Raw genomic sequence first — 16,240 nt, 5'->3', positions numbered from 1 at the left:
CAGATAAACTCAACGCCCACACAGCGCCCACTAATTCTCCAGCAGGCAGGGAAGAGTGGAAATAGCGACAGAAATCCCCTTGGGGCCGAGAAGTGAAATGTGAAATTCGTCCATTCATTTTCTTTTTTTGTTGTTGAAGTTAATGTGCATCGATATTGTGAATGACCAGAAAAACAATAATCCAAAGACTGTAAAATGACCTCTAATGGTATCCAACATAGAGTATAATACGTTATAGCCCAAGGTTTAGTCTTGTTTCCCATGGTAAATCTTTTTGACTGGGACATTTTTCATGCCTTTCATGCCCTCCAAAATCCAATGAGATTGAAACAGGGAAATAGTTAGAAAAAAATTATTTAGTTTGTTGGTCTTCACGAAATATGATATTGTTAAAGATCATATACCATATCATTTCCTAAGGCCGTATCAATAATGTCTCACCATTTAAAGTCTGAAAAACAAAAAAACAATTAAAAAACACTGCCAAGCTCCCTTTATTAAACTCCGAGACATAACCACTCTGTTCCATGTCTAACGTTTCAATCCTCACAGAGAGTGAACTCACGCCCCGCCCACCCTGTCTTCCAGCCGGGCCATGGACCCCACCTGCCCCGCCACGCTCTGAGTGAGCGGCTACACACCGTCCTCGCCCCCACCCTCACCCTCACCCCCACCCTCACCTCTCCCTCCCTCCCTTGACAGACTGAACCCCTGACTTCCTTTCCACCTCCTCGCCACCATGAGTGACCGCGGCGTCTACGGCGGCGGCGGCGGCAGCGGCGGCGGTGGCGGCGGCGGCGGCATCAACGCCTCGGCGGCCAAGGCCAAGCAGTGGAGCGGGCAGCCGGCGCCCTTCCTGCCGCCCGAGCCCATCGACATTATCCGCATCAAGGCGCGCTCGCGGCGCGTGCGCCTCAACGTGGGCGGCCTGGTGCACGAGGTGCTGTGGCGGACCCTGGACCGGCTGCCCCGCACACGGCTGGGCCGGCTGCGGGACTGCAACACCCACGAGTCCCTGCTGGAGATCTGCGACGACTACAGCCTCAACGACAGCGAGTACTTCTTCGACCGCCACCCCGGCGCCTTCTCCTCCATCCTCAACTTCTACCGCACGGGCAAGCTGCACATGATGGAGGAGATGTGCGCGCTGTCCTTCGGCCAGGAGCTGGACTACTGGGGCATCGACGAGATCTACCTGGAGTCCTGCTGCCAGGCGCGCTACCACCAGAAGAAGGAGCAGATGAACGAGGAGCTGCGGCGCGAGGCGGAGACGCTGCGGGAGAAGGACGGCGACGTGGAAGAGCACGGCTGCTGCCCTGACAAGAGGCAGAAGCTCTGGGACCTGCTGGAGAAGCCCGGCTCCTCGCTGGCGGCCAAGGTACGCCCGCATCCCAACACGGTTCTCCACTCCACAACGCTCCTCTTTTCTTCCCTTTTCTCTCAGTTTCTACTCTCCTCTTCTCTTCTCCTCCTCTTCTCTTCTCCTCTCCTCTCCCCCTCTCCTCTTCTCTCCTCTTCTCTTCTCTTTCCCTCTTCTCCTCTCCTCCTCTCCTCCTCTCCTCTCCTCCTCTCCTCTCATCCATTATTCTCCTTATCTCTCTTTCTCTCTCCTCCTATTGTCTCCTCTCATCTCTTGTATCTCTCTCCAGTTTGACATTAAATATTGTGTACAGTTGTTATCCCCCCCCACCCCCTCTTTGACTAAGAATCAATCAACCCTTTCATTGAAAGGACCAAATCACACAGCTCCCCTAGCTCACCCTAACCCTAACCTAACAACTAACCTACCTTTCCCTAACTGATTTCCCTACCTAACCCTACATTACCCTACCTTACCCTAACACCCATCCCTATCTAACCCTACCTTACTCTATCTTACCCTAACACCCATCCCTATCCAACCCTACCTTACCCTACCTAACCCAACTTAACCTACCTTACCCTAACAGCTTTCCCTACCTAACCCTACATTACCCTACCTTAACCTACCTTACCCTAACAGCTATCCCTACCTAACCTCACCTTAACCTACCTTACCCTAACACCCATCTCTATCCAACCCTACCTTACCCTCACACCCGACACCTAACTATCCTTGGTTGAATTCTCAGAGAACCCAGTCCACCATTAGAGTGCCATTGGTTCACCTAATCCACTTTGACCTATGAAGTAATGAGAGAGACAGAGAGACAAAGAGGGGGGTGGGGTAGGAGTGTGAGAGAGATAAGTAGCCTGCACTTGGTTGACCTAGGCAACTTAAGAACAGGATACATTCATTTAAAAACATTGATTGACCATACCAACAACTTTATTTCAGCTTTATGTGGTATTGACAAGGAAGGTAATTTTCGGAGGTTGGATATACATAAGCCAAATCAGTTGTCAGTATTAACTTATTAACTTAACGTGCACGGATGTCTTTCCACAGGGTTTTAGTCGCACACCCATTACTCCGATGTTTCAACATCCTCATTAACATCATTAACATTTTGAAACGTCCTCATGAGAAGACACAGGAAAAATCGAATTTCAACTCGATTTGATGGCATTTGTTTTGTTTACTGTAAGCGTATCTGTAAATGTTAGGCTGTAAATAACATCTAGCTTCCGGGAACACCACAGAGTCTGGTGCTAAATGTGCTGACATGGTGAGGCGCTGCTCTTTGATGTCCTAAAAGTCAATCTCTGTTTGAACTGTGGAATCAAAGCTTACATTGGGGTTATTTTTTGAGCCTCTGTTGAGGCTGATCAGCCTCATCTGATCAATGAATGGAGAATTACTATTTAAAAAAAACAGGAGCAATGCTCTAAGGATGGAACCGGGCTTGAGCTTATTGTTGTAATTTAAACTCAACATTACATGAAAGACAAGACACTTCGGGACCAAACTGATTCATCTCGGTGAGATGCAAAATCGCACACAAATTCACATTGATCTCAAAAGCTGCAATCTAGGCTATGTTTATGAATGCAGTCTTAACAATAAAATAACCGGCAAGTTAAATCATAGGCATAAACACCAATAGTGATTCTACTGATTGAGCATGGGGTCATTTATAAGCAGCAGCCCTTTAAATAATGCAAGTAAGGGAAATGTCGTAGTTGCTGATGATACCAAACAAGTCCAACATGACACATGTCACCTCAGATTTCAATAGGCCCTGAATGGGCGTATACTGTACATGAAATAAGGTGTTGCTATTGATCACTGCCTTATTGGGAATAGCAGACAGAGCCAATGGAGTCGCTTTGGATTTCTACACAGGTTTTTGGGGGTGAATGGGTCAGGTCAGTCTCCATGAGACACTGAGATGGTCTTTGAAGAAAAAGCCTGTCCACACTGGAGGTCCTCAGTTGAGGTTTTGAAGCATTCACACTGATAGCGCGCTACAAGCCCACAGCCAGCTTTATACATGTCATGATGCGTGTCTTGGATCTGCTCGTTGTTTGTTGTTGTTACTGCCTCTAATCTACTGAAAAACACACCACTATTCAGCGTGTTGTGTATCGGGAGTCCAAATTAAATATAGATCAGTTGGAATACTATTGATAAGAGTGCGGTTTTAACTAAGTTGACCTGGTTTTGTGGTACGCCCTTGCAATCTACCACTATATACTGTATATATATATATATATATATATATATATATATATATATATATATATATATATATATATATATATGAATATCAAGGTAGCCTGCAGTGATAGGCTGGTTTCCATGCCAACTGTTGGTATGGGAAAATACATGTAGGTCCCACGAGGGGTTTCACTCTTAATAAACTCTCAATCAGACGTGATGACACTGATGCAATAGATAAGGGTAGTCTAAGTGGTAAGTGGTAAGTAAGAGGGGTAAGTGGTAGTCTGAATAACAGGATAACTTGAAAGGTTAACACACTCATACACACACAAACAAACACAGTGATACATGTGCACACTCACACACACACACACACACACACACACACACACACACACACACACACACACACACACACACACACACACATAGACACATGCACAAACACACACACACACACACACACACACACACACACACACACACACACACACACACACACACACACACACACACACACAGTTACGCACACATGCATGCACATTGCACACACCCACATACACATACTGAAGGACAGACAGATAGAAAGAGAGAGAGACACACACACACACCAGATGGACTGTCGCTCCTGGCTATTTTAAGACACATCATATTAAAAGTACAAACAAGAGAGATTTGTTTCATTCATTTTACATAATCTGTGTAATCTTCTTATTCCCTTCCTAAACCACATTTGTGAATGTTTTGTGTCCTTTGAAGAATTGTAGCAGCAAGTCAGTCTAGGTGTATAAAAACAAAATATATACTCACACATTATCATCACCAATTCATTTCATTTAGGGCTATTTAAATAGCATCTTTAATACTATCAATACTATCTTTTACAGGAGAGGGATGACAGTAAAAATGTAAAAGAAAAGATTGCTTGAGGGGATCATGAACCATATACACAAAACAACGGAGGATGATCAGTGGGATCATCCTGCAGTGCCTCAGCCCATCACTCGTCTGAGGCTGATAGGGCTGGTGAGGTCACCATGGTATGAGGTGGTGGGTCACCATGGTAGTCAGGGCAATTTGATGTGACAATTCATAGTCACCAGTATCCAGGGATTGAGAGACATAGAGAGAGAGAGAGAGAGAGAGAGAGAGAGAGAGAGAGAGAGAGAGAGAGAGAGAGAGAGAGAGAGAGAGAGAGAGAGAGAGAAAGAGGGAGAAAGAGGGTGTATATGTGGGCCGAGAGGGAGGTGGTGGTGTGACTTAATCTCCTTTGGGGCTTTTACCAGGGCCATTGCTGCAAATAGGATAACTGTTGTCAGGGGTTGTGCTGCCTCAGACCTAGTGCTGTCTGACCTGGAGAGCATGTATTGGGGAAATGGGAGGGAGAGAGAGAGGGAGAGAGAGAGGGAGAGAGAGAGAGAGAGAGAGAGAGAGAGAGAGAGAGAGAGAGAGAGAGAGAGAGAGAGAGAGAGAGAGAGAGAGAGAGAGCATGGGACGGAGGGAGAGGGAAGGAGAGAGAGAGGGAGAGGGAGAGGGTGAGGGAGAGGGAGAGGGAGGGAGAGGGAGAGGGAGAGAGACAGACAGAGGGAGAGAGATTGAGTCAGGGCAGGTAAAGAACTCCTGGTTGAAGGAGGGCAAGGTCTTGCCGCAATGCTATTAAGGGACTTATCATCAGGTCTGAATCATTGGCAGTCATGATGTCACAACTGTCTCTCATATATATATATATATACATATTTCATCAATACACAGGATCAGATGTTATAATAACATAACATATATAATATATATGTATGTATGTATATATATATGAGAGACAGTTGTGATGTCCTTGTTTTGTTAAAGCCAGACTCCATGCATATCCATAGCTCACCTTAAACTCACACTATTTAATTGCAAGGATTCATACACACATCCAGTCACATTACACTAGCGCTCTTCTTTTCTCCTCCTGTATAAACTTCTACATTAATTATGTGAAATAATTCCCTTTTAAACGATATATGGACACCTTTAGCACATTCCAGTCTATGAAGGTGTTTGCCATGCTGGAGTATAACTAGATAATGAATCGGAATCAGGTCACAGAATGATGTGATGACTTTCATCTGCTGCTGTACCTCTACGCCGTTGGTGGTTGTTGGATCAAACCCTCAGCAGTATGGTTTATATGTGATCTTCCGGTCATGATGGCATGCACCTGAACAGACCAAGTACTGTATGAGCAGAGCGAAATAATCAACAGGAAGTGAAGTCTGTCGTCACAGTGTGTCACTGCCTGGCACCCCGTGTGTTGAGCGGTGTCACCTTGGAGGACAGAGATTAGGAGAGGAGGCTGAGAGGACTTCAGGGCTGTTTCCCAGTTGCATATTCATAAGATGCTGTCACTTCCATTGAGGTTAAATGTGAGGAGATGCTATGAAGCCAGTAGCCAGTTTATTTTATTTATATACACCTGGGAAAAAAATAACGTTCTAATAACATGTCCGATATCAACCAGTCCTAGTTATGTTATCAGCATTAATGCTTCAACAAAGCTTTTGTGGAAGGGAACTGAAAGTGACTTATTATGTTGTGGGGTGCGTGCATGCATACGTCACAGTGCTGCACTTAGCTCCAAAGGACATCTAGGGCCAAGCCCCTAGTTAATGGGCACCCACTGGGTGTCAGAGAAACACAGCTGTGGTGACATAGAGCAATCATGGTGTAATCGATCATCATGACATTCGTAGGAATCATTTGGGTAATAGGGAATGTTCATATGCAATACAGTGGTTGAAAATCCGCATTGGTATATATATGCTATATTGTAGATGAATATATTCATATCAAACTAAAATGTACGGCAATCACCATGCATTGACAACTCTCACAGAAAGCTATTTGAACAGAGTTCACTGCTTAATTCAGTTATCAGGACAAAAATAACAACCAGTATCTTTACATTGGGTTTAGAAAAACAACTGCTCTTGTTGGAGGTATGATGGGGTATAGTGGAGGTATTGAGGTATGGTGGAGGTATAGAGGAGGTATTGAGATATGGTGGAGGTATTGAGGTATGGTGGAGGTATAGTAGAGGTATTGAGGTATGGTGGAGGTATAGTGGATGTATTGAGGTATGGTGGAGGTATAGTGGAGGTATTGAGGTATGGTGGGGGTATAGTGGAGGTATGGTGGAGGTATTGAGGTATGGTGGAGGTATTGAGGTATGGTGGAGGTATAGTGGAGGTATTGAGGTATGGTGGAGGTATTGAGGTATGGTGGGGGTATAGTGGAGGTATTGAGGTATGGTGGGGGTATAGTGGAGGTATTGAGGTATGGTGGAGGTATAGTAGGGGTATTGAGGTATGGCGGTGGTATAGTGGAGGTATGCTGGAGGTATAGTGAAGGTAGGGTGAGGGTATGGTGACCCTATAATAGAGGTATGGTTCTGTATGGTGACCTTATGGTGGGAGTAGGGTGAGGGTATGGTGACCATATGGTTCTGTATGGTGACTGTATGGTTCTGTATGGTGGGGTTATGGTGACTGTATGGTTCTGTATGGTGGGGGTATGGTTCTGTATGGTGACCATATTGTTCTGTATGGTGACCGTATGATTCTGTATGGTGGGGGTATAGTGACCGTATGGTTCTGTATGGTGGGGGTATGGTTCTGTATGGTGACTGTATGGTGACTGTATGGTTCTGTATGGTGACTGTATGGTGACTGTATGGTTCTGTATGGTGACTGTATGGTTCTGTAGGGTGGGGGTATGATGACCGTATTGTGGGGTTGAAGTAGCGTCTCATTATATGTGTGATTAGAGAGCAGGCATCCATGTCACTCAGACCACTTAGAGGAGCCACTGGTGAATAATCACTATCATCATAGATGCGTGTTTCCTGTTTACGCTCTCTGTGTCGGTGTGTGTGTTGTGTGTGAGTGTTTACATGACCGTATTATTTATAACAGACACACTTACACACACACACACACACACACACACACACACACACACACACACGTAGGCTCTGCCCCCAGCTAAGGACTAATGATACAGACAGTGTTCTTTTTTTAACCCCAGTGTTTGAATATATTATCCTCCACCATGTTTCTCTCTCTCTCTCTCTCTCTCCGGAGTGGTGTACCCCACATTCAGTAGACAACGCTTGTCTTCATCTCTCCTGCCTGTTTGGACAGAGAAGACATCTCTCTCAAAACATGACAAGTCATCTTACATACAAACGACACATAGTTCACCCTGAGTGGACTGGGACGGATGGATGATGGATGGATGGATGGATGATTAATGAATGGGTGATGGATGATTAATGGATGGGTGATGAATGATTTATGGATGCGTGATGGATTGATCATGGACGATGGCTGGATGGATGATGGGAACAGTATTCAGAGTTTTCCGATATATGCGGTTAAACAGACACAGATTAAATTATATTGCTGTAGGATCATTTGACTTCCAACAAACAGGATGCAAATGGATTGGAACACTGCTTCCGTTTGGTAAAGAGAGAAACCGACCAGCAACCAGAGACACAAGATGCCCTGACTTAGCAATCTGATGAATGGAGCATTTCCCCCTATCCATGTCCGATTTGAAGTCCTCGGAAACCCAGGCAATCTGAAAGATCCTGTGTCTCCTACTTCCAGAAATACCTCCAGCTATCGATCAAGACGGGCTCATATTTCCTGCTGAGTCTGATTAAGCTGGCTGCTCCTCTCCTTGCTCCCTCCTCCTTCCTTCCTGTTAGCCCTTGCTCTGCCTCCTTCCACCCTGTTAGCCCCTTCTCTGCCTCCTTCCACCCTGTTAGCCCTTGCTCTGCCTCCTTCCACCCTGTTAGCCCCTTCTCTGCCTCCTTCCACCCTGTTAGCCCCTTCTCTTTCTCTTTCTTTAATTCTTCTATCTTTCTTTCATTCTTTCATTCCTTCCTTCTTTCCTTCATTCATTCCTTATTTCCTTCTTTCTTTCATTCCTTCCTTGTTTCCTTCTTTCTTTCATTCATTCTTTCCTCCTTCTTTCTTTCTCCTTTCTCATTATTTTCTTTCTTTCGTGTTTCTGTCTTTCCTTTCCTCATTTCCTTTATTCCCTCTTGGTATATCCCAAAATGTCGCTGCAAAGACGGTGCCATCTCTGCTGGTCCTGATGAAAACACACAGACAGTGCTAGCTTAGCATTCTTCAAAATCCAAACCAATAGAGGAGTAACAGGAGTTGGCATAAAGGCGTTCCGCCAGTCCACTGTTGCTTAATGGAGGCTTTGGCACGGTCCAACTACTCTCTAATAAAACACACAATTTCTCTGTCAGCAAGACCACTTGGTGGACTGGAGGAGTTAATCTGTGTGTGTTCTTCATGTCAAGTCGATGACTGCAAATGATACCCATTTAGCTCAACTGCTTAGTCCTGTCCATTGATGTGTCTTACAGTCATTGACTTTTAGACAAACAAGGAAACTGTATCGACTGCATTCACTGAAACAATCACTGTAACAGGTTTCGTTAACGTGGTTGACTTAATGGTCGACGAATTTGCTTTGAGCCAAGTCAAAGACAGAACTGGCCAATTAGGTGTGGGCCAAGGGAAGTGGTGGTGATCATTTGATGGATATATTTAACGCTGTGTCAAATTTTGTATGACGTTGCTGTTAGGAAATTCTCAGCTACTGCTGCATGAGTCACAAATAATTTTGCGCCAACTGTCCTTCCCAAATTATTTATACAGATCTTTATATTTTATTTTTGCAAACTAATCTTTGTCTTTTCTTTAGCTGGATCTTTGCGGAAGTACTCCTACACTAACGATTCATGGTCACAGTTTGACTTGTATTTTTAGCCAATTTAAAAATTTTTATAAATTCTATGGTTCCTTTTGTCAATGCATTGAAATGTTAGCCATACATTGCGCTGGAGATGTTGCATCATGTGTGATGCACATGATGCATGATGTGATGGGTGATGCAACAACTCAGGAGAAGGGAAAGAAAGAGAGGCAGCCATCTAGAACTTAATTCTGTAGACATATTATAAAGGACGACACACACATTAATTAAACGTATTATTTAGAATTTTGAAACACTGCATTGCGAAAAGAAAAAATCTCATTATAAAATAAGACCAGATCCAAATTGGTGCAAGTGAGGAAGTTATCTGAATGATACAGCATGCGTGTCTTTGGGTTGTAGTTTTGATCAACTTTTTTAATGCCGAACTCAGCGCAGGCGTCTAAAGCAGCTTGGGTGTTCCAGGGAGCTCTAATCTGGCACGGGGACTTCAAGGGCACAGCATAGGGCCTCCATTAAGCCATTAAGACACCGCATGGTCTGTGTGTTACAGTGTTACTTTCTCTTACACACACACACACACACACACACACACACACACACGCATACACACACGCACAAACACCTGTGGTATATTGTGTTTTTTTTCCAAAATAGAATAAACTATTTATTCTCTTTCATTGTATCCAGAAGGAGGTGCTATTTGTTTGCCTCAAAGGGTGACAACGTAATACAGTTGCATGAAGCTTGCTCACGCTTTCAATGAGGAGATTGGAAGAAGCTTGTTGTACACGATTCATTCAGACACCCTGGTCACAGTTCAATACATGGAAATGTCATATTTATTACTGTCTTTTTACTGCGATTCTATTTTAATTATTATCAGTCTTTAGAGGATAAGGGGTTAAATTAGGGATTTTATAAAAATCGACCTTAAACTGTACTTAAATTGAACATGTTTGGTTTGATTAAATCCAAAACCAAATCTAAATTCTCAACAGTGTTGTCATTGTTTACACTCCAAATTATCCCAAGAGGAAAATGTCAACCATCCTAAGTCCTTACGACAAAATGACAAATTAAGAGTAAAAAAAAAGTAGAATACACGCATTTATTTGGTGTTAAAACTGAACATGACATCACTTTTTCTACAGAACCATTTAGTGATCCTATTCTTTAGCTTGTGTCACTCCATGTAATGCATTTCATTATTCTACCTACTGGCAGCCTACTGAGCATTACCTTAATGATGTTCTCCACTGCCAGCCCATATATGGGCAGCAGTAAAGCAGTGCAGTCAAGCAGCAATGCAACATGGGATTATAATCAGTAGAATCTCCCCCAAGAAATGTGATTAGTCTTGTGTTTGGTTGAAGTTGTAAATGAAACTTAAAAACATATATATTTTTAATTCCTTATTTCCATATCAGATATAGCCTTAAGCATGATTAGCTTGGTTTAAATGATGTCTTGTTCAACATTTTGTTGCTAAATCCCTATTCATACCTACTATGACTGTGGCTATGATTTCATGAAAATCACCCATAACTATGGTTGTAGCACATTTGAGGATACAAAGATAATTTTGAGTTCAAATCTAATTCTAGTAGGAAAATTTAAAGTCAACCATAACAATAAAAGCAGTAAAGAGTCTATTAAAAATAAAAATTTTGTGACTTCTTCCATGACCAATAATGTTACAATCCTCATGTTTGCATTTAGTTCATTTAGTTCGATTTTAGTCTATGGTTAATCTTTGGGCCCAGGTTTCTTTACCCCTTTCTTGAATGTCATTCAGAATGTTACTTTGATTGTATTTATTCTAGTAGGAGAAAACCAAAATAGTGCAATAAGTCTCGAGTGGCATGGAGGCAACATGTTAATGTGCCTTATAGTCCGATAAGCTGCAGGTAAACAGTGAAGCTTAAAGCTATAATTAGGTCATTTCAGTTCATAGTACAACTTATTGTGATCGTGCCATTGGTTTCTATTCAGCTATAAAATCCATTTCAGATTTTATAGGCCTAACACAGACATTGATCCAATATAGTTTGCGAATCCTCCATCAGCGGCTCATCATATACAAGGGTGTTTAAACCTCAGCGTTATGATCAAATACCCACATAAAGTTAATCCAATTGTATTGCGTGTGCTCATGTCAGTAAGATATTCCCTCACTCTAGACTCCGCCTCTCTTGGCCTCATCAGCCAAGAGAGTGTTTTCGTGTCAAGCATCGTCAGCAAGAGCATATGTCTGGTGGCTTATTGTGTCTTCTGGCAGCCATGACCTCTGCTACCGCAAAGGTGACTTTCCACCTGCGTGTCACCCTGTGCATGCCATGTGTTACTGAAGCAAACTCAAGGTGTTCATTGAGATGAATCACAACGGTTTAGACTGATAAGCATACTTTTGAAAGTCCATGGACTTTTGTTTTAAATTTGTGTCATTTAGTGTTTGAATGGTGTTGCGTTTAGTTTGAAACTCAAGGAAGGTATTTTACTTTTAATTGCGATAAATCAACTTTGTTAGCTGTGCAGGCATAACGCTTTAATAAAAAGCATAATAAGTATAATAAATATAGAAATACATAAAAAATAGATCTTGAATTGCAATTCTTTTGGATTGGATATGTTTAATTTCCTTCCTGTAACGCACTGTGCAGGAGGCTCTGTTGGGACAGGAGTGCGAGTGCAGGTCGCTCTGGTTGTTAAGCCGCTGCAGCCAATGAGTCGTTTCTCCCGGTGGCACTTGGTAGGACATGTTGGGATAATTGTAATAGGATTGTGTTGCTACTTATAGGACGGATAGAGGGAGGTTAGAAGTGGTTACTCATTCTTTCCTCCCCCAGCAGGAAGAATCAAGCAATAATCTGGTACTTTCAGCACACCCTCGTGGAAAAACGAAATATTGCCCACGGAAAAACCAGGCTCATTAGGGAAGGGAAGGTCAGCTCATCAATGAACCCTGTCCGCAGAGGTTTACTGATAGGTCAAACACAGGTGTCACTCAACAATGGGGCTGCTCCTTTCATGCAGCAAGACATGCGTAGTGGACTAAGCTGGCGAAGATAAGTCTGCTCCCTGGGCCCTGGTACATAGAAGGAGCAGACCCATAATTAGTACCATGAGTGACCCCTGTGGTTGTCCTACGACGACGTTGCCTGTGTGAAAAGGGACTCCTGCTAATAAGTTGCTAGTGAGAGCAATATTAGTTGGTCCAAGCTACCCTATACGCAAATGGTCTGGTCCATACAGAATGATGGAAGCAGTTGAGTTGTTGTGACAAAAGACAAAGCACAAATATACACAAAGTTTATTAGTTTGGGATTATACACTTATTTACACATTTCTCTGTAAACATCATACGAGAATATTAATTACACAAACAATTATAGCGGATTATCCCATGTGTCCATCTTTGAACCATGTAGCACTACTATCATGGTACATATTGTCTGATTTATACTCTGCAGCAATTCTGCTGAATCGTATTCGATCTCTACTTTAAATGAGAAAACCTTAAGAAGGTGTAAGCCACGATAAGAACAACCAGCGCTGGTTTGCTCTTGTCTTCCAGGTCCTGGCCATGATCTCCATCCTGTTCATCATCATGTCCACCATCTCCCTGTCCCTCAACACCCTGCCGGAGCTGCAGGTGGTGGACGAGTTCGGCCACTTCAACGACAACCCCAGCCTGGCGCACGTGGAGGCGGTGTGCATCGCCTGGTTCACCATGGAGTACGTGTTGCGCCTGCTCTCGGCGCCCAACAAGTGGGACTTCATCAAGGCGCCGCTGAACGTCATCGACCTGTTGGCCATCCTGCCTTACTACGTCACGCTGTTCCTCACCGAGTCCAACAAGAGCGTGCTGCAGTTCCAGAACGTGCGACGGGTGGTGCAGATCTTCCGCATCATGCGCATCCTCCGCATCCTGAAGCTGGCGCGCCACTCCACGGGCCTGCAGTCACTGGGCTTCACGCTGCGCCGCAGCTACAACGAGCTGGGCCTGCTCATCCTGTTCCTGGCCATGGGCATTATGATCTTCTCCAGCCTGGTGTTCTTTGCCGAGAAGGACGAAGACGCCACCAAGTTCACCAGCATCCCCGCCTCCTTCTGGTGGGCCACCATCACCATGACCACCGTGGGCTACGGTGACATCTACCCGCAGACCCTGCTGGGCAAGATCGTGGGCGGACTGTGCTGCATCGCCGGGGTGCTGGTCATCGCGCTGCCCATCCCCATCATCGTCAACAACTTCTCAGAGTTCTACCGCGAGCAGAAGCGGCAGGAGAAGGCCATCAAGAGGCGCGAGGCCCTGGAGCGGGCCAAGAGGAATGGCAGCATCGTGTCCATGAACATGAAGGACGCCTTCACCCGCAGCATGGAGCTCACGGACGTGCTGGTGGAGAAGGGGGAGCATCCGGAGGCCAAGATTCCCTTGGACAACCACCTTTCGCCCAGCCGCTGGAGCTACCACAAACACTACTCCAACGCCGATGCCGCCAGCCCCGCCCGCTCCCAGCTCAACAAGTACAAAGAGGTGGCGCAGCTGGGGTCCCCCGAGCGCCTCAAGCCGTCGCCGTTCAGGGCCAACCCCCAGACGCTCAGCGCCCAGGGCCTGGAGGACACCTACAACAAGATGACCGGCAGCCGAGGGGGGCAGGAGTACCGCGCGGACGAGCAGATGGAGATGAAGGTGGTGGCGTCGGCGTCGGGGCACCACCTCCAGGTGCGAGAGATGACCATCAGCGAGCTAGGCCCTGGCGGGCTCAGGGAGCCGCCCATAGCGGAGAGAGCCACCCAGCCGGCCAACGCGGGCGCCAGGCAACAGCGCATCCCTCCTCCGCTGGACCTCAGCCAGATCACATCTCTGGAGTCGAGCCGCCACCGCCGCCTCTCCGAGGGCTCCCAGGCCGCCGGTGTCATCAAGGAGGGGCTGTATGAGTTTGTCTCCAGCAGCCGCCCGGCAGGCGACGGCGGCGGTGGCGGCGGGACGAGAGAGGTGGCCACCATGACGCGCGGGGCGGCGGAGGGGGGCTCCCACGGCGGCTCCGTGCGGGGCAACAGCACGCCCAGGAAGAGAAACTCCCAGAAGGGCCAGTCGCTGGGTTCCCAAGACGACGCGTCCCCCATCGCCGTGGTGAGGCCCGTGACCACCCCCTCCTTCTCCTCCTCCTCCTCCTCCGCAGCAGGGGGGGCGTCCCAGGGGCAGCTGAGCGCCTCCCTGCAGGGCGAGGGCCGCAAGGCCTCTCTGAGCGGCTTCCAGGGGGGCGGGGAGAGCGGTGCCAGGGGCTTAGAAGGTGAAGGGCAGCTCACAGGCCTAAGCCGCTGGGGGAAGAATCACATGGATGGCTCCGTGTCCAGTGCTAGCCCGCTCTCCCCTAAGGGCAGCCCGCTCAACTGCACCCAGGAGGCGGCCGGCCTGGATGGAGAGGCGGGGGCAGCGGAGGCGTTTGTGGACGGAGACGAGAGGGTGGAGAACCACGTCAACCTGGATGGCACCGTGACGGAGCCCTGTGAAACCAGCATGTGACACGTGGGGGGGTTGAGTCACAGTGGCAGGTGCCGCGATAAAGCAAGGTCTCCGAATGGGGGGCGGGGGGGGGGGGGGGGGGGGTGGGATGGGAAGGGAGGGAGGGGGTTGTTGATGTCAATAAGACTGACAAGCACATGTCCATGTCGAGAAGAGCTGAAAACACTTGAAGAAGCAGTGTGTGTGTATCTGCAAAAGGAAGGAAATGCCACTGTTGTATATATTGATCATGTATCTGTTTCTCTGGGGATAGGAGACCGCTTTGCTTCTAAGACTTTGCATAGGGTGCAGCCCCCGTCTGACGAGGGAGCAGGAATCACGCTTACTGCTGAACAGAATGACTTGAACGCAACTGACTTCAGTATTTCAGTATTTATTTTTATTTTTATATAGTATATATAATATGCGGCCATGTGGGATGCAGTTGTGATTTATCATTGCGCATACTGCTCTGGATTTAAACACCAGAGGAAGTGTTATCATTTTATTTTTCTAAAAGTAAAATCCAAATGTGATAAATTCTTCTGGGACTTCTAACACGGTCATTATGAAAGTGTCACTCTTTTGCTCTCCCGTCCAAACTGCCCCGTTTTGAGTGGGTCCCTCCCTCATTCTATGGTCATGCCCGCTGGTAGTTTTGAGCATTTTGAGTATCTTATGTGAAATGTGGATGGAAGAACCAGGATGCTGGACTGATCCGGAATGGGCCACATAAAAAATCCTGCAGTTGAAACAGGATACCGTAATGTATTATGTGGCCAATTGCTCTCCCTCCGTCACTCCAGTGTACAGAAATAGTACTTAGGAATGACAGATTTATCCTCTCGCAGTCATGACATCAGTATCTACGTGAGCTGTTCAATAATTCATGAATTGTTTTGTATTGTGGCCATTCATGTAACTGATCTGGCCATTCATGTAACTGATCTGGTGAACTTTCTACTCTGTCACAGCTGTGCTAGCTAAGATGAACCTGGGGTTTTCAAGGTGTAGCCTATGCTCTGCCCTTTTCTGTAACCCAATTAGGTAAGGAACCAAACAAATTTACAAATGTTATTATTATAAGAAACATAAAATGACAACCTGACAAAAGACAAAAAATCGAACGTGTAGAACTCAGAAGTTTTACATCTGGAATCACCGATCTGGATCCACCCATAAACCCACAGTTCAGTCACCACCCACCGGCTTCACATACTATATGTGTTGGCTTTATAAGATTGCCTTTTTGTTTAGAGTAGTCTAAGTTTGTTTGCTACGTAGATTATGTTTGGCGTCTGCAGAGCGATGTGTGTGTTCGAGTATTTGCTGCGTGGGTCGCATGTTCAGCGTGCATCGTCGCT

General features: G+C 45.9%; 1 protein-coding gene across 1 annotated transcript; it reads left to right on the top strand.

Annotated features, from left to right (window-relative positions):
- Positions 1-739: 739 nt before the first annotated feature.
- On the top strand, positions 740-14,897 carry LOC311361278 (potassium voltage-gated channel subfamily B member 2-like; the record flags this gene model as incomplete). The annotated part of the gene is made up of 2 exons (XM_084481456.1): positions 740-1,378; positions 12,942-14,897. The coding sequence occupies 2 exons, from the start codon at positions 740-742 to the stop codon at positions 14,895-14,897; spliced, it is 2,595 nt and encodes an 864-aa protein (XP_084337582.1).
- Between the last annotated feature and the right edge of the window lie 1,343 nt (positions 14,898-16,240).

The sequence above is a fragment of the Micromesistius poutassou genome, assembly GCF_964030765.1.
Source record: "Micromesistius poutassou genome assembly, chromosome: 16".
In the NCBI taxonomy this organism is placed as follows: Eukaryota; Metazoa; Chordata; class Actinopteri; order Gadiformes; family Gadidae; genus Micromesistius; species Micromesistius poutassou.
This window is presented reverse-complemented; position numbering and strand designations above follow the sequence as displayed.